General features: G+C 36.3%; 1 protein-coding gene across 2 annotated transcripts; it reads right to left on the minus strand.

The window, feature by feature from the left end:
- Window positions 1-448: 448 nt before the first annotated feature.
- Window positions 449-24,532, minus strand: LOC124645127 (transcription factor Ken). 2 transcript variants are annotated; one of them, XM_047184983.1, is made up of 6 exons: window positions 24,193-24,532; window positions 5,614-5,673; window positions 5,318-5,500; window positions 4,756-4,876; window positions 4,135-4,608; window positions 449-4,046 (listed from the first exon to the last, which is right to left on the minus strand). In XM_047184983.1, the coding sequence occupies exons 3-6, from the start codon at window positions 5,491-5,493 to the stop codon at window positions 3,117-3,119; spliced, it is 1,701 nt and encodes a 566-aa protein (XP_047040939.1). In that variant the 5' UTR covers window positions 5,494-5,500; window positions 5,614-5,673; window positions 24,193-24,532; the 3' UTR covers window positions 449-3,116. The 2 variants fall into 2 exon arrangements, with proteins under 2 accessions (XP_047040939.1, XP_047040868.1); XM_047184912.1 differs by lacking the exon at window positions 5,614-5,673.
- Window positions 24,533-27,219: the final 2,687 nt, after the last annotated feature.

A 27,219-nucleotide genomic window follows, 5' to 3' on the forward strand; every position in this document is an offset into this window, starting at 1 on the left:
GCATCACTTCTTCACACTCTTCTTTCAGCATCACTCGTTGCATCTGTTTCTACTATGTCATAAGTTTAGTTAATTCTAGTTTTATTACATTTAGATACTTTGCTAGTTATGGCTTTAGCTTCATTATCATTAACGCCATCTGCCTACAGCTCATCATTTGTTTCATGAACAAGGTGAGTGTCAATGAGTACTGGGTGTTGATCAATTGGAGGACTATGGAAATAATTGGAGGCTGTATCATTACGTTCGTTTTATTTGCTGTCACTATGTAACATAACTTTATGTTCGCTATAACTTGCAGAACCTTGGCCGTTCCATACATTATGCTGTAATTGTTTCCAATCATTTCGAAATCTTTATTGTTCATTACTCGGATGTTGTGTGTTCGATACTTTTTAATATCTTCTCGATAAACAAGTCAATTGGAATGAAATAAACAACAGTGGAGTGTGTAACTAAAATATTCTCGTTATTTAATTTACTACGGTAAGAACACATTTTTACAGAATGTTATTTTCTAAACAATATCTACATAAAATTGTACAAGTATGTGAAAACTTATCAAATACTTTTTAATTTACAATTAACAGAGAAAAATCAATATTCAAGTTCAACAAGATTAAGTTAAGCTTTATTTACCATTAAACTTTAAACTAGTTACTATTTACATTTTTTTTTATTCTTAACAACGTCATGTTTTACAAATTAATATTTCGAATAGGTTTTCTAGTGTTTCTTCGATGTGCTTTATTTAGATATCTCAATCCAGAATTACATTATATTTTCATAACGTGATACTTTTCTTTATTGTATATTATCATGTTTCCAAAATGTTCCAGTATTGCATACCACAGGTAGTAAAGTTATTTTACAAGTGAACACATGTAAGAAACACTAAAATTACGTATTAAGTAAGTTACCTACTTGCATTGATATTTAATATTTTAAGGCAATTCCGACTTCCGCCGAGATAATATCACAACGATCCTACGCTACAAGTGGTTCCGAAGAAAATATTTATAAAAATACAATTTGTTCAAGTTACGTATAGGTTAGGCAGCAGTTTTTGTGGACGATTTTTTTTGTCATGCATCGTTGACTTAATTCTAGTTTTTATTTACAGAGTATTGGAACACGCGAATATATTGAAGCACCAACACATAGTATCAATGTTTTGTATACAGTCTGTATAAAGAATAAAAGAAATAAGACAAATCTTATTGTACTAGCAGATGTAAGTACGTATGCTGTTAATACATTCACATGTTCCATTACTAAAGATTTTAAAATGGAAAACGCATTGGAAGACAGCGTTCTCAACGTGCCTACTTAAGACAAAACAGAAAATTATCACATAGAATAAACCTAAACGATTCCTTGAAATCACATTCCTTAAAATTAAATTGTTCCCCAATTAATATTTACGTCAATATCGACGTCGAATATAACACGAAAAAACGATAAAAATCAGGTATAATAGGTAACGTTCGAAAGAGACATTAAAGCAACTCGACAATTTCATAGTTTACTCTAGGTTTTGAACAACTCGTTGGTAACTTTAGTTTTATTGAAGTAAACATAGACAACAATAATTGCATTGACAAGTATCCGCCTATTACTGACAATATAATATAAATGGAATTCCAAATAAAAGTACGTATAAACGGATTGTACAAAATGAGTATTACGGAAAATATTCTCCAATTGAGTACAGTATCAAACTTGCTTATTGGAATACACTTTACAAGAATCGAGGCACAATACAACGTATTGATGAATGAAAACACTTTTGGCATCGTACTGACGAAACAATAGATTGCTAATTTTGTATACTTTGTATAATAGAAGCCTTAATTAAGATTGAACATCCAGCCTTCACTAAAATAATAGCTTTAATATAACTGGCCACAGTAATGTGTTCGATAAAAAGCGACATCGAAAATAAGTTTCGAAGATTTTTAATAAAGCTAAAGAACTAGTTGATAAAAATATTCATTTGAAAATAATGCCTGGTAAGCTTCGTATTAACACTAAAGTAAATTAATCCAAAAATAAGAAGATATTCAAGCTTCATAAAGTTCGCAACGGAATTACAGAAGTGGTTACAGAAAACTGAACGTTAGTAACTATAGATGAGATTATTAAATTGGTACCTACATACTTTAAGGTTAACAAAATCAAAATCATTTCAGGTCCCTTTAATTTCTCTTAATTGTACACCAAAACATTTTTATTGCTTTACAAATCTTTGGTGCTATCCACATTGCAATAATCGGCACGAACAAATGGAAGGATGTGCATACTATAAATTATATTATTACGAACACATTTTTTTCTAGAAGTTACATAAAAATGATAAAACCTAATATTGAGATTGTAAATGTCGAAAAAAGCTGCGAAACGTCAAGTCAGATTTTTTGGAACAAAGTGGGGATAAGTGACCCTGAGAAATACAGCATTATGGAGGTTTTTATTGATAACATTTGTATTTTACTGGAAGTACAAAAGTACTCATGAAACAACATTGGTACCAATCGTAATGGGCTAAACTTACAACTGTTATAATTCTTAGTTCCAATTCTGACTAGATCTATTGACCGTCCACTCGTGACAGTGTCGAGTCAATACGAACCTATGTTAACGCCACAGTAGATTCATCAAGATACTGATTTAAATTAGGAGGTAGTTTATGTGACGTTATCTCTTTAGGCCTTATACATACTTCGCAACTTTTCTTTGACAAACATGTCTATTTTCTATGCTTAAGGAATTAATGTGTCGGTGGCTTTTAATAATATTTACCCTAATGAAATACATCTTTCAAATAAATACTATCTTGGAAGGTGTTGGTCCCGGATTATAATTTTTAAACAAATTATAACAATTTGGACCCATTCGGCAAACATGTGATTTTTTAAATTAGTAATCAACATCACACCCGCAGGAACCTCCCGCGAATGCCTCACTATGAGTATCGCTCTGCGATATCACATGTCTTAAAACTAAACACTTAACATTATATCCATCTAAACACATATCACAATTGAACTCTCTTATTGAGAGAAGAAGTTTTAAAGTCCAAAGTTACGCGAGCGGCCGCGTCACGTGGCCGGGCGTCATTCGTGTAGATTCTTGCTGAGAAGCAAACTGTTGTGTGGCCCTGACAAGTGCCGAATGAGTTCTGGTAACGCCTCGAACGTCAGCTGGCAGAAACAGCAGTTAAACCGACCGGGTGTGTTCGTCCGCCCGTCATTCTCGCTGGATGATATCACGTTGCGATGTACAGAACACAAATGTTTCAGTAAGTGAGCTTTCTGTTTAAACATAGCAACGCAGAGTCGACAAGCAAACGGTTTCTCTCCGGTGTGCACTCGTAAGTGAGTCTTGAGATTCCACGACATTCCGAACTGCTTGCCACAATATTCACAACGGTATTCTCGGACCGGTGCTTGTTTACTTGAACCTTGATCGTGTTCCGTCGATGGTGCTTCGTCTCCACCCATTTGTGGCTGGCACAACCACGGACCCCACGATCCAGCACTTGGAGGTCGATATTTGAGAGCATCCTCGTGCGTAGCCGTAGGGGGAGTAGCACTCCTCTCGGGTAAATACGGCGGTGCTGAAGTACTCAGTGGGTGCATGACTCCAAGCCGAGCGCTAGCAACAGCGGCGGCACTACCGGGTCCTTGTGTATACCGCAGATGTGCTATTTCTTCTAAGTAACTTGGGGGGAATGATACAAACGGAGGATTCTGTGAGGGAGAGTTGTGGAAGCCAGGTCTTCTTTTCCGATGGGGTGTGACAACGTAGTTTTCGGGAGACGTCTGAACAAGTGATATGAGGTCTTGATCAGGAGGCTTAAGATGCGCGTAATCCTCTAATTTGACAGTTCGTAAATCTAGTTCTGGTGGTTCTAAGTAATGTGATTTCCTTTTAGCTCTTTCGATTCCTCGTCCTAGCCGGTCGCTTAGTAGTTGTCTCCTGTAGTGCGTCTCTTGTGGTTGATCTTCCTGGCTCGATGATGTGGATCTTCTCCTTGCAATGTTCTGTAATAAAAAGGAGTAAATGTTTATATTTGTCTGTTTACCTGCATAAAACTTAATGTTGATTATTCTAAACAACTTTGTTACATACCTTGGCCGCAACTGTTTCCACATCAACGTCTTGTGAGTCATCGTGTTCACTGCCTGTGTTTTCTGAATTCCTTGCTACTGACAAGTTAACCGGGTTTGAAGAGCTTCGTCGTCGTGCCATAAGTCGTCCACATTCCTTGTCTCTGTTTTCTCCATCTTGTTCTTCTTCTTCTCTTTCGTCATTACTACTGGTTGACATATTTTCTTTCTTTATACTCATGTTTTCATCGCCTTTGTCTTTGCTGTATCCTGCACCAGGGGTGGCGAGTTCACTCTCTGAATGTGAGGACCCTGATGGTGCATCGTGTTTACTGCTCTCATTGCTATTAATATCTGTTTTCAAAGCTTTTGATTTTAGTCGCTCGCACGATCGGTTGCGTTCTTCTGCCTGTTGTCGTTCCTTTGTTGATTTCCATACGTCCGATTTGATTTCTAGTAATTCGAACAACTCTTGCATATCATCTATTTCACCAGACTGCAAAAGATAGACGTAATGATTAATATCCTTGTTAGATTAATGAAATGCAAATGTTAAGTAGGAGTCTGACGCGTTACTCGGAATTTAATTAATATTATGATAATATAGTAGTGTAGTGAATAGTTAAACAGGTTGGATGCTAACCTCAATGTAGGCTTGGCCGCTGTACAAGAATACAAGGAGATGCCTCATGAGAGTGCTGCTGATGCCCGACATGTGAATCGTGACCGGACTCTCCACAGACGGCGTATCATCCAGTATTTTCCTGGAAAACAAACAATTAATTAGCCTTGCATTTTTCATAGAACCTTAGATATGTTAATAACTTTACTCTGAATAAAATATTGCAGGTGCTAGTAGTCAAGTAATTGTAATTTTATTCATATATCCTGGTCTAAAGTCCAGATAAAATAGTATGTATCTATCTTCCGTGTACTCATTACCTTACACCTACAAGATACCAGTTACTTCAATGTTATTGGATTGGCTTACCAATTAACCTTATTAAATAATTAAGATTAGATTACAGTGTGGTGGTCTCTTCGAGATCTATCGTTAGTTGTACTCGTAGTGAAAATAGGCAATATATGATGGACACAATACATATTAAAAGCCCTTGGTGAACTGAAGTAACTGATCTTACATGTTCCAGAATACTAATAAGATAACAGTATAATTTTCAAGGATGAAAGTTCCCAAGTATTACCTGATGAGAGGGCTAGCGGCAGCCATGACGATCCTGTGCGCCGCCAGCGGCACAGCGTCGTCGCAGACCAGTACCAGGTCCGAGTAGCGGGCGCCACGCCACGCCGCCCCCACCTCGTTAAGGATGCAGGCGTGGTGCTTGCCGTACGTCAGAGTCAGCAGGCCCTCGCCCATCATTCCAGCACTGAAACAAAACAAAACACCATAAGCATCTGAAGACTACACTTCGCTCACTTTACTGACCCTGGTCAAATGAAAGATGATGCAGAATTAAATGACGGTAAACGAAAATACAACCGTGGTCTCTTGGTGAAGAATGCGACTCAGGGTGGGACGGTGGATGATTTCGTCTGTGTACTGAAAATATTACACAGGTGAATACACTGCTAAGCTACTAGCTGGCAAGAATGCTGGAGTAGCTTTAAGTATAATGTTAGTTAAGACTAAACAGAAGGCGGCAACTTCCTAAACGCTTTGCATAACCCAGTAAAAGTAAGTGAAAGTGAAATGCAGGTAGCACAATAACATTTATAGCTGTACCTGCCGACAAGATTAGTGGGCGAGTTTTGTCTTTTGTTATGAACATAAAACCCATCGATATCATTGAAGGAGCTAAACAATAACAAAACTTTTGTTGAAATCATAAAACCTATCTCGACGATCATCGTACTCTCAGTTTTTACAATTGTGTGAAATTCCAGGTGTAACAAATACCTATTGTAGTTAACTAACGTGTGAAGACTGAAATTATTAAATCTAAGTGTTTGTTGTTAGCCATAGTCATGAGGAAGTATAGTTATGAAGCAGATATTTAGGTTCTATTATAAACCGAAATTGAATGCAGTTACGACTTGGCAATTAAGAGAAACGATTTACCAAATATGTACCTAATCAATTTCGGCGGCCATTGTGTTTCTATGAATAATATTATATAATTGGAAGATGAGTTCAATTTCTGTTTCGTGATCAGAATCGTTGTATAATTTAGCACGTAAATAAGTGAAATCAAACCGAAACTGAGGCCCGACATGACGTTCTCGGTTCATTAGCCTTGTTCTATGCCAGACTGAAAACGACTAGTTTAAAGGAAGACAAGGCTGCAGCCAGCCGACTGTTACGATAACAAATGATTAAATATCGATGCTCACAAAATTGAAATCGATATCTAGCTATCCGACATCAAGAACACTATTTATTTCAAGATACAATACAATGGCTTTTAACCAAACAATTCTCGTTTCCCAACCAAATTAAAAAGGTTAAAAGGTGATAAGAATTTAAATTAACGTGAACAGCTGACGTGTTCTTGGACTGCCAAAGGTAGCAACAGAAGTCCTAGTCGCAGGTGTTAGAAAGCCTGTTGCAATAGGACCTTGGCCCGATAAAGCATCGCAACGTGCTATTAGCGTTGCGATAGAAGCGCAAGATCGTTTAAAAGACGATCAACAGGCGCTTCTTTTGCATTGTGTCGGGGTTTAGCAACAGTGGGGTCACAAGCGGTGGAACAGTACTCATTGTTGTCGGCAACTGCTGCTCTATTGTTGCACTGTTTCGCTCAAAAGTCATATTTAATTGTGGTTGTATATAAAAGTGCAATGAGGGACAAGTAAGCGTGTGCGCACGCTGCGGAATGTTCTCGCACAAGACGATCTTGATCGTCCGCCATGTCACGACTCCGTAATCATTTTGTTTTAAAAGTTTTCGTTTACACGTAAAACATTTTGTGCCTGCCGATTCCAAAACATCTGAGCTAATAATCCGTATTAAAATTGTTATAGCCTAAAATTTTCCACGTGTCATAACTTTTATAAAATATTTTGATATGACGACCATATGCGGTAACATAATTATCTAAATTATGCATAAAAATGTATTTTACTTTTCCGGGCGTTAATTAAGAGCTGAATAAAAATTACTTGTGACTCGACAAAGAGTTAACATTTCCTTGAGCGCGGGAAACGAGCAGTCATTGAAACGAGAATTAAGTGCTTTGTATCTGTACGGGGCCACAAAAAATGAGATATTATGTTGCTATAATGTTGAAGACCGTGATGCTAAATTTTCCTCGGGCAACGAATGTGGGCTGAGAGTGTTTTAATCAGACTAATTGAAGGCTACAAAAATTAAACCCGTATACAACCGGAGACGTGAGTAAAAAAACTAAGAACATTGGGTGTCGTGCCTCAGAAATATTCGTTATGAATGTGTAACTAATCGAAGGTTAAGACTGCTAGTAAAAGTAACAAGATATATTGAAGATCTTCTTAATTATACTAGAAATAAATTAATAAACGTTTTACAAATTAGTGATAGTGATAAGTTCCCAAATCCTTACTATTGTGCAAAAGCTGAATGAGTTTGAACCTCCAAAGCCCATGGTAAATCAGTCTGAGTTTGGTTGACTACATAACACGGAATCTCTTTACAGCATGGGCGTTACAGAACGTCCTTGGGCGGCCGTGGGCGGGACTAAAGGCAATACTAAAGTGACTATCTAAATCGTATACAGTGGATATATAGCGCTATTTTCAGGCCTGGAACCAGCGGTGCGCATCTGGCTCACCCGCCATTGTCCGTGCGTAGCCGGTCGAAACGATGCAGTTCCCATGTTTTGCATCAAATTAGCGTTATCTAGGGTTGTCTGCTGAAGCCGGTTCAAGGCTTTTCGAATGGAAGCTGATAGTCCTTTGTCAGGCTAACCAGGATGGCATATAATCTGTCTCATTTAAGAAGATGTCATCAATTTGAAATTTATCTTGTTCAACGTCTGTAACATTGTCAACATAATACACTGAATTTAGAAAATTGGTGTCATACGCACTGAACAGTTTACTTTCAATACAAAGTTCTTTAAATTATGTACTATTGTATAGTTTTTCTATAGCTTATCTATTTCAGGGTTGATTACAAAATCGTATCGATCGATGACTCAAAGAGCCTGTCAATAGCTGCGGTAATTAGTTTTCGCTTCATTGCACTAAAGTGAAAATTACTTTACCAAAGACGTGATGGTTCATAGGTAATTCTAAGAAAAATAATAGCATCTATTTATAGAAGTCCGTACAGACGTAAAATTTATTGTGAGTCAATCATTTTGAGATAATTTGAATATTCAAGGTTGAGTTGTAGGATTTGTTTTGTTAGAAAAGTTAATGTATTCATATATGGCTTGTTTTAGATATTTTATTCAATAGACGTGGAGGTAACGCTGCATAGTAAATTAATTCTTATTCAAGTATTTGTTGACGGTTTTTTTTGAAGATTGATTTTTCTATTATTTTTCAACAAGGTAAAAAATTTATAATTTTACGTACTTGGTTTAATAAATTACAATTTGATGAGTTATTATATTCATATTCAAATATTTTTTAGGTTTTATTGTACTGCCAACCCTGATGACGACAGGTTGTAGTTTCAGTATGATATCTGAATGCTACAGCCACTTCCTAAGATTTTGATCTTTTATCTAAGGAGTTTCCATGCATTTTTTATATTGTTGCTATTTTTAACACTGCTTTACTTGCAGACAATCGTATAAGCTACCTGCAGAACAATCTTTGTTTATGTATGATAAATAATGCCATCTTTCTTTAATTACACGAACTACTTTCCCTTTCTCCTAACGTTTCTCTAGATCCCGCTAGATGGCGTTACCCACAACTTCTCTACGTACCCAACAGATGGCACCACTTACCTACGACACAGCTTTACGCAACAAAACACTATCAAAACGTGAATGAAAGATAAAGCCAGCAGTTTACATATACATGGCCTTTTACAATCGACCTTAGTTTAACACTCACTTTCACCGACACTTTTCAGTAAACAATATTCCGGATACTTAATAATAAACACAATCTCTTTACCTGTTACTTACTCATTTGGGAGCAATGAAGGTAATTCAGTTAAGCAATATAGTTCAAAACATTGCATTTTTAAAGCGTAAACAAGAGTAAAAAAAACAAAAAATAAAAACCAGCCGTTTAATACCGTGTTAAAGATATGGGAACAGAATGCTGATATTATCTTTATCAGATCTTTATCTTTCGCAAGTTTGTGAAATAGGTCAGTGGGCTAGGCTAGTTATTTGCAATTATCGTGCGTTAAGGAAACCTCGGTTGTAATATCTATTAATAGCAAAATAAATATCGGCTTGATTTTGGTAGTACTTTAGCTCATTCCCTTGATTTATTTCCAGATTTTGTATATTGGAACAAACAAATCATCATTGGACTTTGTAGCTAAAATTGAATGAATATCACTAGTTAAAAAAAAGAAAATGTCTTGGTATATAAAATATGGAAAGTTGCATTCGAAATTCAAACAAAAAAACAGCAGTCCCAATCAGGAAGAACAACACAACAGTTGTTTACATTACCAACATCTATAAAAATATCTCAATCAGTCCAAGAATCAAGGTTGGTTCATAAAAGAAACGCCCGGCTGGCTTACATAATTCTGCCCACACTAATTAACCACGTACCGACCTAGAATGGCACCACATTACGATCTTTCTTACTTGATCCGCACCGATCCTAGATTGTTGCTCTCTTAATGGTTTTTATGACAGTCATGTTACTGTAAACGGACAAATAAAACGACATAATTGTAACTCAATATGTACTTATAAATAATTAGTATCTAGTACGATTTACAAAAGTAATGGCATGTCTGTGTAACGAGAACGGTTTTTTTAACTTATTAGGGAATCAATTTTATAGATCGATTGGTTTGTAGCTATGGAATTAAAACGTTAATAAACCTACAATGTTGCACTCGCACAATTTGTAATTGAACAACTTCGAAAGAAAATTAATGTGTTGTTTTATTGCGTTCAGTTTTTGTTTAAGTGGATGTGTAAGCCCGAAATGGATTTAGAATGTATGCAAATTGTAATTTAATGAAAGGGTACAAGGACAATAAAAAGTCAGAAATTCACTTGTTTTTTGCTACGAACACAAACGCAACAACCACTGATAATTTCGTCAGTTTTTTTTACTGTTGTTAAAGTTAACCTTATTGGGGCAAACGAACAAGAAGACGATAAAAACATTAAATTAAATACATTGAATGAAAACATTTGAATAGCAGTCGCAGAGCAAGCGCTGAAGCAAATTGACATCGTAACAACGAAAGCGGTAGAAAACTCGGATGTCAATAAATTGACCATATCAATCGAGACAGACTATTTACGGGTAATAAACGGTTTACGAAACATTGTTGCAAGCCTAGAAATTGTACAAGACATCGACTATTGGCCTACTGGAGCGTATGATTGAAAAAAGTCCCAACTTTCGCTCTCTATTAGGAAATCGTTGGAAATTGCTAAAATCTATTTGTCAAATATGCTGATTTATGTACTACGCGTATCTGTGAAGCATGATTTTATCTTATTGCGGATATTGACCGAATTATTTGTTACTACATCGTAGTATGAAACTATTTCTATTTCTGTAGTTTGTTTGTTGAACTTTGGAATTACTTTGCTCTTTAATTTCACGCGAATTTTTAGTGTAAATTGAATTGTTATCATCCTTATTCTAAATGTGAAGTTTAGGGAAGAACCGTATTTACCCTGTATGTTAGATGTTTTCCACGAAATTAACTGAAAAATATGCATATTGACATCATAGTGTTAAGTTTTCCCGATTAGTCAGTGAGAGTAAATAAATACCTAATACCTTTCTTTATAGCAATACATAGAAATCGCGTATTTTCCTAAATGTGGTTTTAGAAATTATTAGAAGGTAATACTTTTTCCTCATCACGAAATGTATTTGTATGTGCATGCGCTAAACGACTTGGTAATAAAGATATTTTTATTTAAAATGTTCCGGTCTTTCATTTATACGGCAAAATGTATCATTTGAAATTATGTGCATGTAGAAACGTAAACAAAACAAAAAATATGAAACATTTTCTTAAACAAATCGACACAAGGGCTTTTCAAGCAATATTATGTGTCATTATCTGTTTCAATACAAAACTATTATATTCTTTTAATGGAAATTTATTCAAATTCCTTGGAAAATTGATGACAACGCTGTAATTATCCAAATAATAATACTTTAAATTAATATTGATACTAGAAGTATGTTCTTCAAGGACCGTTTTGGACAACGAACGACAGTCACGTGAAAGAAACGTTTTAACATTTTCACGAGTACATTGTCAAGTAACGAAACAAATGCGGCCTTGTTAATAAACTGAAAATAATTTACATGTTAGGCCGGCAATGAATGGCGACGTGATAGATACCTACGCGAACGTTATGAAACAGCTAATTCCGAAGTTACGCAAGGAGCCGCACAAGTTTACAATGTTGTCTAAACAATGTCCACACGCCGTGCTGTCACCAAACAATCAAAAATAAACTCAACGCAATTGAATACAAATATTAAAACTGTGTCAGTCGAAACAGTATTCACAATCGCTATTAACACTTCATTGTTTCCAATCGATTGATATAATTTCACAATCTATGATCTTTATGAAGTTCAAGTAATGAATAAATCGCGGTGACCAAGACGAGGCGACGTCAGAGATGTCGTCACTACGGAGGTCACTCGCATTACGCCTGCTCTTGCAAAAGATCACTCTCATAGAAATGTCATCGTAAATAATTTTCAATGAAATATTGTTATCCTAAACAATCATAAAGATGTTAAAATAATTGGACAAATCTAAAGCTGAAATGCGATTTGATTTATCTCAATGTCTGACAATTTCTTTGTGAAAGAATCCTAGAATTAGGATACGAAGTAGTACTAAAAAGACTTATAGCTAGCATACACTAGCTAGAACGACATCCAATAAGAATTCAAATTATATGCTAATGCTTATTTTAATGCTAATGAAGACATTATGAGAGGTTGAATTACCTCAAGCTATTGGCAAAACGCATTCGCGTTAGAAAACAAAACAATAAATCTGTGACGCGAGAATGTGACTAACAATTACCGATGGCGTATCCAGGCTAAATCTCAGCATGCTCCGATGACTCCCGATTGACACCGGATCGACGCCATTCGGCCCGCTTGGTCACAATCGCAGATAATCTCGTGAGCTGCATTTACATGCTCGTGAACGGGTTTCTGCTCTATTTACATAACTGAAATGATCGACAAAATTAAATTGTCTGTATCCATTTTAACGCCACTTCTATAAACCGTTGAAGTTCTGCGACAATCTCCGAGACACTCACTCCACAGTGATCGCTTGCGAAATGTTAATATATCAATTAAACATGCTCCGAGGCATCAAAGTGATATAACGAATGCTGGCATTTGAATAATTTAATAATAAGGAAGAGTTCTAAGTTACGAGTTTGGGAAGTCGTAATAATAATGCCGGTAGTACACGGCTTCAATGACAAACGCATGTACAAAGGTACTTAGCAACAGACAAGACCCCTTTACAAGCTTCTAACAGGCTCGCAAAGTATGACAGAAAGCGATAGTGATGTAAGTCGATAGTCGTCAAACAGGAAACCGCGGGGCGCGCGTGGCCAGCGATACGCCGCACACGCTTTGTGCTGCTGGCCTTCGACGAAATGTTCGGCCAGCACCGACTGCGCCGCGCACCACATACATTATGTAATGCCGACTCCACAACAAATGCCAGTTCATTCATACCGAGACCCGCGTCAGCATTCTAAGCCCCATCGATGCACTCCCCACGGATTCCCACACTCATTGTCACCCAACATCTTGTAACTGTCATGAAAACAAAACCGAGGAATTCACGTCTGAAATCGATAAGCTTATCGGTGATAATTTCCTTTTGCGTTGTAAAAACAAGGAACTTATTAGTTATTTTAATCAGTGTCGACTTGAGTCAAATGAGATCATTGCCATTACGATAATTTGTATGATAAAATGGTTTGACGTTTTACATTATGCTTTAAATATTTTGATGGTTTCATTCACCAGCCGAGTATTTTATAATCATCTGCGTTTTTTAACACACGATGTTTAGGCGTATGATAATTCAGTTGATATTTTGGCGGTCGGCTAAAGTTTAGCTTGATGAGTGCGTCGTCTGTCTGTGGGTGTGATTTGGAATGTCAGTGGTCTGTATACTAATCAATAATCAAACATAACATTACCGTCGCTGGCAACTGACAAACGTATTTATTTATAAATGCCATCGTACCCTTGTGCGGGAGAGTCTTGGGCCGAAAGCGCAAATCAGTTTTACCTTCGATGATGCTAAAATAGCTACGCGGTTACACTCTCACCTTGCGTTTGATTGACGATCGATCCCTTGTGCCAGATACTTGTTAACTGTTACTGCAAACAACTCTAATGTACATACACACTTATTACAAATGTATCGTCGTTTCGGAATGCGATTGCGAAACTTTGACACCGTCGGCTCAGATGAAGATTTCCTCTGTTCCTGAGGTGCTGGCGTCGCGTTACTGATCGGTACACCGCCTCTGGCGTATTTCTACATTTTCGCAACTGTTTTGGTTCGGAAACAAATCGAGTTCGTGTTCGACATTTTGCGATCACTGTGGCAGTTAGATGACTATTTATAAAGAACGTGTCTAAGAAAAGGTCGGATTTGATTGTCGGCAGTCATTTGAATATCTCTGGTGTTATTACAGCAAATTATGATGAATTAAATCTATATAGAGGCGTTCTCACGCCGCGAAATTAGTTGACCTTCGCAACTGTGGGCGCTTTGTAACAAACTGAACATAAGTTTATATGAATACAACTATTATTAATTTGATACTCGTTAAAAAGTTACATTCAATTGTTTGAAGTGTTTGCGTTTGATCTTCGCAAAATTCACAGGCAAATTATATTTGAAAGCAAGCAGCTAACGAAACATAAAGACGTCTTTGTTTGATTAATATCTATTAGCACCAATCTCTTCCGTTTACTCGACTGTTCTCTACAAACGGTCCGAGGTAAACCAGACTCGTCCAAGGTCCGTTTTGAAATAGGATGGCACTTGACCTTCAGGATGAAAGTCAACAGTATTGCGCAAGATATCGGCGCGCGCTCAGAACTCTATGCTAATAGCCGAGCACGAGACACATATTGGAACCTGGTCATGACCCACATCACTGTTCAAGGATTTCACATATTTGGAATTCGATGATTTCAAAACTGACAGAATTTTAAGGTGTGTTTTGTTAGCGTGCCGCAGATGCATAAATGGATGAATGGAATAATTTTATGGCCTTTGAGAATAATATTAAAATGAAAAAAGTAAGTTATTTTCTTCGGTTTTTCCAACTTGTAATGACGCAAACGAAGACCGCACAATAGATCGGGAGTATCGAGTGATTCATTTCATTAATCACTGTGTTGTTAGAAGTTCCTTCAGTGCTCACGTTTTAAAGAATTGCATGTCAATCTTTAGAATGTCGTAAGGTTGTAGGACCGGACTAGATTTTTCACCACTCCTTTCTACACATTCAACTGATTAACGCACACATGGGCTGCACGTGTTGTTTGTGTTTGTTTGGAGGTGCGCGTGTGTGTGTGCGCGCGCATGTGTGGCGGGTACGCACACGGAGGCGGTGCGCGTGCGCGTGTGTGGGTGAAGCGTGCGTAGATCCGCGGGCACGTTGCACAGGAGGGGGGAGTTAGCGCCGGCGAGCGGCCCGCGGTTTTGTAACAGCGTTTTATTTCAAGGTCACTCGAGCAGTTTTTAGAAAGTTACTTCACACAAGTCTTAGGTAAAAACTCACATTTGCATCGTTCCAGTCAGCACTGAACTTAACTACAACGATATTGTTATTGTTAAAGAATTTATGGTAATTTGTTGGCATGTTTGATTTTTTTAATTGAAAATTTCCTGTTCCAACTTGAGTGGCTATAATAACGAATACCGGTCTCGAGTACGTACCTACGTAGGTACTGTTCCCAAGAAGTTCTTGTTGTTATTGATTGTTTTGCATAATAATTAATAAATGCTCTTTATATCCACTATAAAAGCAGTTTTGAATTTTAATCTGGTTCGAACAGTTTTCTATCATTCTATTTCAGTCCATCCTTCGTAATTTATGCAGATAGCTAAATGTAATTGAAAAGACATTTCTAAATTGAACAATGACGTAATTTCTGACTGAGGTGCAAATGTACGCGAAGTAAATAAACTGAAATGTCCAAATGCACACAAAGCGACAACGACACGTTTTCTTAAAAATATAATTCCAGCATTTCTTATTTCGTCATATCGTCGCTCACTTCCATATATGAGCCGTGATCTTCTCTGAAGTCGAAATGATGAAATTTAGTCGACTGCCATTTCGTAAAGTTGCATAACAGCGAACGCTAAATTTTGCTGTCAGAGAAAGTATGCGAAAGGCTTTACGTAATGCGGCCACGTAACTGTTGTAGCGACTCAGTTTTGATTTCCTTGCTTTTATGTCCATCACGGTTACGTGAGATTTTTTCGGGGTAATTTTGAGACCTGGTTTAACTAATGTTGTAATCTTCATAAGCCTTATTACTGTTTTGGCTGAAGGTATCATCAGTTTCTTAATCTCCTTAGGGTTTATTATCAATATTTGGTCTGGTCCTATGCATATTAGTCTTAGCAGCCTATGCATGTATTAGGAGCAAGTCTTAAGAATTTATTCGTCATTCATACAGACATTTCCTTTTATGTCTATCATCATGCATATTTATGGAATTATATCTTTTTATAATTGAAGATCTTTATTCAATTCTTATATCTTGTTCGTTTCCTTATACGGATTATTGTTTGATTGCTATAATGCAAGACGATAATTTTTAATACTAAAATATTTTTATTATCATACCAATCAATGGTTAAATGTTCTCACATAAAATCAATTTTATTTCAAATGAAATAGTACTAAAGTTTCAGAAAGTAAATAAAGACGAGAAAACACTCATACAATAATGCTGCAAAGGTTAGATCCAGCGGATGTGTCTAATGAAAAGAAGTTATTTCATCCGATGTTCTCAAGAAAACAAAATGTCTGAATCATCGTTCTTATAAGAATCGCGAAACGGGTTACCCCAATACAGGTAAAAGAAACGAGGATGACAATAAAACCTTCAACGGTCCAAATGAAATGCATGTTATTTAGAACTTCGTAAATTAAAGAAACGTCGATTGATTTGATCTTATTGTAGTCATTAATGAAAATAAAGTAAATGACTCGCAAGCTTTAGAAGTTCTTGACGAATAACAAAGAATGGTTAAACCTAACATGAAGTTTGCAAGCAGAGATTAAGCACGACACGCAACTGAGAACCACAATACAATCTCTGTCCTAATTTCAGAGTTATCAGTGAAGTCAAATATCAACGGAACCGTACGCATGCTACTGCTGAAGATAAGCGAAACTACGGATTTGTGTTGAAATGTCACAGTTTCCAAATACATCAGGGATTCAAAATCATCAGGGATGTCAAGCCAATGACAAAAATGTTTGAAGAGAAAATTACAAAAAAACTTATGCTTTGGCTTTTTACTTAACTTAACTACCTTCTCACAGTATCTGGAAAATCCTCCTAAGCTTATCTGCCAGTAAATATATTTCTAATGATGTTACAAAAAAATTCATTCATGATCCACAAGTGATGAAGTCAAAATTCAATTTCTGCAAATGTGACAAAATTATTTTTGTCACATTTGCAGCAAAAATGTGTAACCCAAGCTTTTGTAACACAAACATTTCAGGGACATATCATATCTGTAGTATTTTTAAAAGTTCGTTTCTCAGAATACATCAGCGAAGAGATAAGGCGATCTAAAAAGAATTTCATTTTTTTTGTTACATTTGCATCAACCAAGTGTAACGGTTGCTCAAGTGGGAAAATGTGCCGTAATTTTACTGAGATAACCATCGGGTTTCGTAACCTCTGCAAACATTGAGCACGTCTGGAAAATGGAGCGATGGAAACTAAAATTATATTTTTTGTTTTCATATTCACATGTTTTACGTAGCTTAAGCAATACTCCATTTATGAGCTAATGGCCAATATATTTTAGGCATCACTGATTGGTTATCGTATATGTACGAGTATCCAGTAGACCCTAGGAAGGGAGAAGTATAAAAAAGAAATGATAATTCGGAAAAGTTAGCTACAGACGATACAGTAGAAGTAAATATTGCTAAAGATTTATTTTCTGATTTCAGAGGAATTTTAATAACAAGTGTGTAAATAACATTCACAAATAAAAATAAAATATGGCAAATACGTCAAGTTTCTATTGTGTATCTAATGGAACAGGAAAACTAGCTGAAGGAGGAAACTTTATTAATATGAAATATTTGTATGCACTCATTTATGTGGAATAGTAGGGCGACAATACTTGGAGAATTGTCGGTCAATTATTAACAGGGTTACTGTGTTTAGCTAATGGAGATCTAAATGACAAATATGTTTGAAGCACGGTTTTACCTTGGGTGTTCTCCTAGAAAATAGCTTATAAGATTCAGGTATTCACTTGATAGGAACTCTTGAGACGATTTTTTCTGAACTTGAACAACACTTTTTTCATCAGATTAAAGAGTTCAAAATCCCTTAGTAAAGAATTGCATATATCGGCAAATGAAAGCAAAAGATCAAGCATAATCATCTGTGCAATTGGTTTCTTTTAAAACAAATATTACAGGTGGCGGAACGGCTTAGAGTTGTAAAGATGATAACTTTATTGACAAAGACAACTAACATAATAGTACATTCATAACCAAAACAGGAATTTTAAAGGATTGTAAAATATTTACTACAAATATAGGTACGGCTTTTTACGGTGAAGATTCTTGTTCAAGAAAGGACAATGAAGCTATAAAAGTTGAGTTTATAGCAAGGATACGTTACTTGAGTAATATTATGTATACTAATACGACTATAATAGGTTGTAAAAAGGAAGACGGATTCAATGACGTAAGTGAATTTCTTGATGTTTTTGCTTTGAGCGATATTTGTGCAGTTTGTCGTGGCAGGGGAAGGATGGATAATTATCTAATTCATTGTGATCACCAATTACTATTTTGTTTTAGGAGCAGTATAATATTTTGTATAAGCGAGGGAAAGAAACGGTCGCATGTTTAATCATTCAGTCGAAAGGTTGAAATGATCTGAACATAATTAAATTACTAATTGTCATGGAAAATTAATACGGGGCCATTATTTTAGACAACAATAAAATTAATTGAAAGGAAAATCAAATAAATGGAATTGTTTATGGTTATTAATATTCTAAATTCAACGATGACCTATTAGCAGTCTTTCGCTAAAATTCTGAAACAATTGAATCATGCTCTGAGTAGCTTTGACAATGTAAAAACCGCAGACTGACTCATAATATCGTAGGTACTTATTATTCCGAACACAGACGCCTGTGTATTACTTTCTACGGTAGCACACAAAACAGTTCATCAAGGTGACAGAATCACATTAAATATTATTCCTATCACTAGACCCAGTCTAATCAGAAGAATTGATTTAAATATTTATGGAAAATTGACACGAGGTTCCGTGAAATTTGATTGAAAAAAATCTGTTGATCGTCGTGAAGGAAGATAAAATATTTATGTATTGCTCCTTGTATAAACGTGATAAATAAGATGTTCGATGGAACTTTTCAGTTTATAACGATGACCACTCTATACTGTGAAGACTTTATGACTAGAACGTGTGATGTACTCCAAGAACATTAGCTATACTAGCGGAGGCCATATCAATGGAGAGATAAGAACTAATGAAAGCTGTTGCGTAACTTTCATTACGATGATAGTCAATGGCTCTTATCAAAACTTCAGTCATAATAGTAACTGACCTACCCGTACGCTCGCTTTTCGCTAAAAATACACGTTGGGCGTGAAACGTGTGCTTTCGTTCACGATACTTCAGTTTTATTACTCTTTACTCTAGGGTTTGTTTGTGTGAGTGCGCGTGCGCAGAATAGTGGGGATTTGTGGGAAATTTCGCGAGAGTGTGAGTGCACTCACACAAGCGCAGGCCGCCCTACTCCGGATGTGAGCGCAGATTTGTGCGCCTGTGAATGTGCTAGACTAAATTGATAGGTCTATGCGTTATCTATGAAACAGTATTATTCATTGTGTGGCGGTGTGCCAGCGGCGTGGCCGTGTGTGAGTTATTGTTTGGAAGCCTTGAGGTCTTTAAGTTATTTTACAACTTGCCACTAATCGAATTGCCTATAAAATTGTGAACAATCAGAGTTTATGCGTAGATGAGAATTTTTATTGCCAACTGTGACAAGCGACTATAATTAATTTATTGGCGTGGTCAAGGTTCCAAAGGTTATTATTAAATTGATGCATTGGGTGTAAACCAAGCAAGACTATAAAATTGTCTGTGTAATGCATGTCGAGGTGCATTGTTTAATACGAAATAATAAAACGAAGAACCTTGCATAAAACACTTACGATGTAGAAGAACGCGCTAGGCAAGGGTCTGTCGAAAGCGTTAGACTATAAATATTAAATATTCAACGCAAGGGTAACTGCGTAATAAAACTAATAGACCAAAACGCTCTGGCCTCTAACACTCGTAATGACATTATATTATGAAAATATAAATCCGACACCTTTTCAATTTTATTGACCCGTCGGCCTTAGGAAAGTGTGTATTCGATTTGGTACGAAAGCGGAAGCCGTTTGGTACCGCACCCATAGATATAAATGATGATATTGAACATCTGAAGGCAAACTAGTACAAGGACTTCCGAGAGTTATAAAGGATGAACCCTAATTGAGTCGGGGGCTCGTTCGTGTGCGTAAACGTTTGAAAATCGAACGCGGCTTGGGCGTGCGTGTGAGCATTGCGTGTGCGCAGACTAGCCGATAACAATAAACTATTTCCGAAGTGACCCAGTTCCAACGTCCTTCGGTAATTTGTACCGTGAACAGGAACAAGAAAGGGCTGGGAGTCATTTGACAACGACCATTCCGAATTTTATTGTCCTAATACAATACATCTCTTTGAACTAGCATATCTGCCGCTTGTTATTATTCTTACTTTTATAATTATTCAAAATAGCGTCATTTATGGCCTTGACTTAAACATTCAAAGCTTAGAAGTACCGCCTTTGGTCTGTTTGAAGTTTTAAGAAATGAAATGTCGGTAGTAAAACCGCAGATTTGAGATTAATGACTGATCGAATTGGAGCTTGTTAACTGTGCTAATAGAAGAACTCGGTCGGTGACCGTCACATTCTAATAGTAAGGATACATTAAAATTCAATTAAATAATGATTATAACCAAAACGAAAAGATGTTAATGAGCCTCCATGTAACTACTGTCCAAATGTTACGAGTGTTTCACAACCGGCGCACACTACTGACAAACATATCGAGCCCTGTGATAACGCTTTTTAATTCAGTTCAATGTCAAATGGTACGCAGAACTATGAAGAAATTACTTTAAGTGATAAAACAGCTCGACACATTCCTGTTCGGATGGATAAACGAAGTGGTTCCGAACTGCCGAATATATTTGTGGTTTCTGAGAAAATGTTTATGTCGACTTAGCAAGGAGTAAATGCCGATTGCGAAATAACTTCGAGCAGCTCGCCTCTCGCATTTGGGATTTTAGAAATGTTTGCGTTTCTACGTTGTAAACCTAGTTTCTCAGTGCGTTACATACGTACACAAAGCCTGCTAACAAACGATGCGTTTTACTAATTACGTTTCTATTGAAAATTCATATTCGCGCGCAACCAACTCTAGGAGTTTTTGCCAGTTTACGTCCGCTATTATTTAGAACGTTTACGTTGCCTTATTTTCTATACTTCCTACGCCTGTTATTATTCAAGACAATTATAGATGGTAATACTAATTAGATTCAAGATTTTTCCTATTGCTATGCAACGTTTGTATAATAGTCGTGATAAATTCATAGTAGCAGTGCCATATTTCCAGGAAATAGGAGTAACAATCGAATCGTTGCGTGACCTAATTGCAACAGTTACATTTGTGGTTACACTACAATTAAAAGTAACGAATAGATTATTATTGTACAAACAGCGGCCCTTGGACGTGTTCATAATTAGTTTATGCAAACTGCAGACGGAAAAAGATCTAGTTTTTAACCACGTGTAGATGATAACCGAGTGGATTGTTCCACAAGGAAGCTAGTTACATTTGATATTGCGTAAAATAAATATTATCGTGTAATTAATGTTGTGTTTGACTATGCGAAACCAATTATTTGGTTGTGTTTCAATTGGTACAATGACACAAGTTGAACGCAACGTAAAATAATATTGAAAACAAAACACAATGTGAATATAAAGTTAGTAAAGAAACGTGTCTTACTAGAGAAACTAATTAGAAACAATCTTGGAAGGAACACATACCACTTACAGATAATGACAGCCAGTCTTATTAGCTAGGTCAGTCTCAGTAGGTCTTCTAGGAATTTAAACCCAAAGTACAATAGATAGTAATTACGGCTAAATCTATCGAAATGTAAAGGTTACGAATCAAAAATCTTATCAAACTGTTAACAGAAGTTCTTATCGAAGTGACCATCGTGTTAATCAGACAATACGAAGGCCAATAGACGTGTTTTAAAATAATAAAGCTACAGTTAATTCAAGTCACAGAGGTTTCATAACAAATTTGAATACCAAGGTTTGTTGTTTATTAAAATATTTATAAGACGAAATTTTTCGACGTTAAACCCGTCATAATTAATAGAAATATGTATATTGGATTATATATCATAAACGTAGAAAAGTTCAAGGAGCTATTATCATAATATCTACGTAGGAATTAAAGCTACACGTGTGATATAACTAAACAAATACAATGAATGAGTTACTAGGTTTAATAGAAGATTTTAAAGTTTTAACTTCATCCATACTAAGAACAATACCATTATAATTGGAATTAACATCATCTTATAAGAACAAAATCCCACATTAGGTGCCGATATCACCAAAAATTCTAATTTTAGAACCAGATCCGAACAATTCAATGTTATTCAGTTTATTTCAGTTCCATTAAGGAACACTATTAATACGCGTGATATTCGTTAAGTCAAATAGAAAAACGGCATTGGGCGATCATTCGTGATCATTCGTAGCTCGCCCTTTAATTGTTTACTCGTGCCAACAGCCGACACTTCTGCTTCATTGACACAATTCTATCTCCTAACATTACTATCAATTCTAGTTGCGTAATTTTTGTTCACAAGGGCTTCATCTTCTTCGTCAATTTTGGTATGAATGTCAAGAATGGCCATGGTGTGAGGAAAATATGGTGTTGTGGCTTTATTTGAATTTGAATGTGGTATTGTATCTTTTTTGATATCGTTTGTTTTGAATTTGTCTTTGAGATGTCTTTAGGAAAAGTATTGGCTGTATTCGAAATTAGTTTTTTGGCGATAAAGATATGACTTTTCTAGCCGTTAATAAAACTGGTAGTTTCAGCTTTGTTTATAGTCTTAATGAGAGTAAACAGCTAATATTTACATGTTCAAAAACTTGTTATAGTAAACGACGTGTTAATAACGTTTTTTGTTTTTAAACTGCGCAATGGCATGCGGTCTGCGGACCTATCAGTAAACTTAATTTTATTTTCTTTGTAATTTCAATAATTTTATGTTTATTTTAAACAATATAGGCTGTAGATAAATCACGTATTGAAACAATTTCATTGTGTGGCATATGGGTCAAAGTTTTATGCGTAATAAATAAAGTAAAATGCTTGTTTTCAACACGATGAGTAAACATTTTGTTATTTACACTTTACACTGCCGAAATATTTTTATCAATTCTATATCAACTATGAATACCATGATATTAGTTACCTACTGTTGCTTCGAAAACAAAATTTCCGGAAACTTTTATTTTGATTAATCAGAATAGGTGTTTAATTAAGGAAGTGTTTGTATGATCACGCACGAATCTTACAATCAAAACAATATTAGTCAATACCATTTATTATCAACAAGATTATTCGAAGCCTTGGGAACGTAATTAATGATAACCGCGATTGATACAAAATAACTTAAATAATTTCATGAGATTAGCCTGCCTTGCGTAAACTTTGAAATAATAATATAAATATTTATAAAGAAAATGCGCCTGACTTGACAAAATTTTAACGAAGAAATTCGGAAAATAATGCTTTTAACAATTATCGATTCTGTTAAAGATCTTCGTTAATTACGTGCTAAAAGCAATGAATAAACTTTTACTATTGCGAAACAAGTATTTATCAGTTCCGAAATCGATTTTATGCTCGAGCAATCAAAAGTGAAATTCGCGGTTAAACAGGTAATTAATTGGCGTTCATTAACGTGTTTCTGTAAACGATGAGAGTTTCCAAAATAATTGTTTGGAAACTCGTTGATTTTTCATTAAAGTCAATTACCGAGTTTTTACTGCAGTAGCATTGATGTAACTATGTATTATGGGAATAAATATGAAAACTGTACATTAATTTAGAATTTATCGTCATTAAAATTTTCTTTCCTCTATTGTATGTAGATTTATGTAAAGTGTTACAACATAATTGTGTGTTAAATTCCTGCCGTTAATATTGAACATCTCAATTAAATACTATGTAAAACTGGTAGTGACCGCATTCGAATATTTGTTAAACGCCTCAGTGTGTGGAATACGCGCGCGAAACCAACCGTGGAAAAGCGTCGCAGGCGCAGTTCATACGCTGAGCTCAGTCGATTTCGCAAACCAGCATCTAATGTGAACCTATTAACCTCTTCGGCGAGCGAGGCTCAGGCGAAGGCGAGAGGCGGATGAAGCGGCGAATAGTGCGTTCATTAGAGCCAAGGTTGTGCCGACCGTCCCACCGGACCGCGCGCTACCTACCCGCCGCCCACACCCACATGCTCATCCCCACATACCTACTCAATTTAAGGTAAACAAACAAAACAACCTTACCTTGCCAACTGTAGTGCACTTCTATTAGCAATCTCATTGTAGAAATTAAAAAGAATGTTACTATCGAACATATTAACACTTTATCACAGCCATATTTTTCACAAAAATAATTTCATAAACAAAAACAATCCGGAGCACCAGCGATCACAGGATAACACAACGCCGGAACCTAGGCACTAGGCACGTCCGTGCGCGAGCGACGTCAAATCAAACTGGCCCGGTCAAAATGACGAAAGTGAAAACATCGCACGCACAGAAAAAAAGGTTGGCGCGGTACAGTCCTTGCAGGCCACCTCTCGCGCGGGCTCTAGTGACACACTAACTGCGAAGCGCGCGCATCGCACGTCGCCTATATAATGAAGCGCTCAGAGGCTCAAACTTCAAACGCCACCGGACGGCACAAAAAGAAGATGCCTCGCAACGGTAGCTAGGAAAGATTGAACACAAAGAATAGCGACACGTGGGCGCGTGTGCGTTCACGTGCGAATGTCGGTGTGCGCGAGAGATAGGCGGCCGCAGGAAACTCCGTTCTCTTCCACTAGGAAAGACCTTGGATATGAATCGGCACGTTGCAATGTGTACCGCCATCGCCTACGCCGCTGTTACCTACTTGACGGTACGGACAGATTAAACGATGCTTCCATATAAGATGTTTATATTCTAGCCGGCGATGGGATCAGGGATGCAGAACTAAATACACAGCAGGTCCAAAATAAATATTAGAGTAGTTATAAGTTAATGAGCGTAGCAGATAAGTTTATTGTTATAACAAGCGGTGTCGCCTGGACAAACACTATAATTACAACCGATGATGACGATGATGCAATGAAAGTTGATAATGCTATTAGCAATTTGACACGTATTTAGCGTGGGTGGCCACTGAGAAATGAAAACCGTGGCGCAATTACAGTAGGTGAAGACGTTCAAGATAATGCAGTTAAGTAGGTCGTTAGAGAGTTCGCGAATGGTTTTAATAAAACACATTTGTTTTGAGCAAATAAAGCTGTTGCTGGGTGAAAGAAAAGAGGTTCTGTAAAAGTTGACATGTTTCTGAAACATGCGAGTACTTGCAACATGTGAATTTTGGAAATTTTGAAGACATGAAAGAATTATCAAAAGCTATGCATAAGATTTTAGAAACCTATTTAAATAAGATGGTAATCAAAGAAAACCAAAGATATATAACCTTAGAAAAGAGATACCTACAAAAATAGGTCAACATTTGAATTGTCCTTCCGCAGATACAAGTTTTTAGCAATACGGATGTCCTCGAGTTTTACATGCGAAATGCTGTTCTTGAATAATATACTGTGTGAAATAAAGGTTACGTGTAACAAAAACACTGGTTTTGTTTTTATTATCATTTTTTCGAGTCATTATTAACATATCGATGAATATGGAGATTTGGATATGGATCACTCAGACCAGTATAACAGATGGTTGTGTTTGAGGCGTATAATGTGCTAATGCCGCTATAACTTCTCGTTCCGATCTCGTAACAGCTTTCGACTTTCATTTCATCACTATCATTGTCTAAACACATTGGATAACACAGTGAATTTCTTCAAAAGACACAAATTACGTAAATTCGTCATCAGCTACTGTGAGAATTACTTTAATTGCTCCTTGTTTTTGGCTCCCAATTTATTTTTTGTTATTGAGACTTTATTTTCGTAACAAAGTAAGAGGCTCCCACATCAGCCGCGGCGTGTATAATTCTATTGTTTATCTCAATGCGAACATTTATTACATATTTATTGCCATTGAATTAATTAAACACGGAAACATGATATCATGCTAAAGTGATATTTTATAAATGGATCTATTGATAAATTAATAGTGAACTGTCGTTGTGCAGAACTATTCATCTATCATAGTATTTGTAACAGGCCTTTTCATATGCGTTGCAAAACAATGGCCTGTTCACGGTTTTACGAAATATCTATGTTCCACTAAAACACAGTCATTAGTGTATAATATCAACAATTGAATAGTTTCTTTGATAAAAATACGTTCACACTAGTATTTGGTAAATATTTGATAGCGTTTTAATTTAGAGCCGTTTTATGTTCACATTCTGTCAGATCATGCTCCGAAAAAGTGATAAAACTCTGAAAATTCACACGCCGTGTAAAGTCTAGCTTGTTGATACGGTCTGCGACGACTATTATCATATTTCGTCACCGGGCCATCTTAATGATTCACTGTAAAACAACTCGGAAATGAGCTGTAATTACTTTGTAGTTTCCTGATACTCTATTTACACTTGCAAATATTTTTTAATTAATCTTTCTACGACCTTTAAGCATTCGTGGAACGTGAAAGACAGAAAGTATTGCTCACTCGCTACGTATAGGTACACCAAGTTTAAAGTCATAATTTCGTGACATTGGTTTGTGAAATCGGGATGAAATCATCGAATGAACAACCTTACTTTCGCGTCGCCATTTCTCCGGGTGAAAGTTTAACTATATTCATTGTACTTTTGTCACTGGCTAATCACGATGTTTATCATAACTCTTAATCCTGACATTTAAAGGCACGCCCACTAAAGTTCGCATTTGAAAATGAAAGCGTTTAAGCGGCTAATGCACGCGTGAATTGCATAACTTGGTCTTATCACGATGTATTGATAGATTAACAGATCTTTTAGAAAGGATTATGAATATCCGCCTCGAAGAAAGATGGTTTATGTAAGAGAAAGACAGCCTACTGAATACGATGTTCTACTTTAGCAGTACAATGCTTTAGTCATTTGAGGATTATCGTCCTTTGCATTTATCAGGTTACTTAGAAATGGATTTACAGAGCGTGTGTGAATGTGATTCTAAAACAGCAAAGCAATTTTTACAACAAGTGATATTCACTGTAACGACACTAAGAATTCGTATCGCTAGCATAGCAACTAAATTAATTCCGTGAAATGAATTTCATCAATTACGAGCGATTATATCATCTATATCGTGTCGTTTTATTATTTCGATTTAGCTCGGTCGTTGTGATCGCGGCGGCTGGTCGCGTGAAAGT

Source organism: Helicoverpa zea, chromosome 1, assembly GCF_022581195.2.
Source record: "Helicoverpa zea isolate HzStark_Cry1AcR chromosome 1, ilHelZeax1.1, whole genome shotgun sequence".
Taxonomy (NCBI): domain Eukaryota; kingdom Metazoa; phylum Arthropoda; class Insecta; order Lepidoptera; family Noctuidae; genus Helicoverpa; species Helicoverpa zea.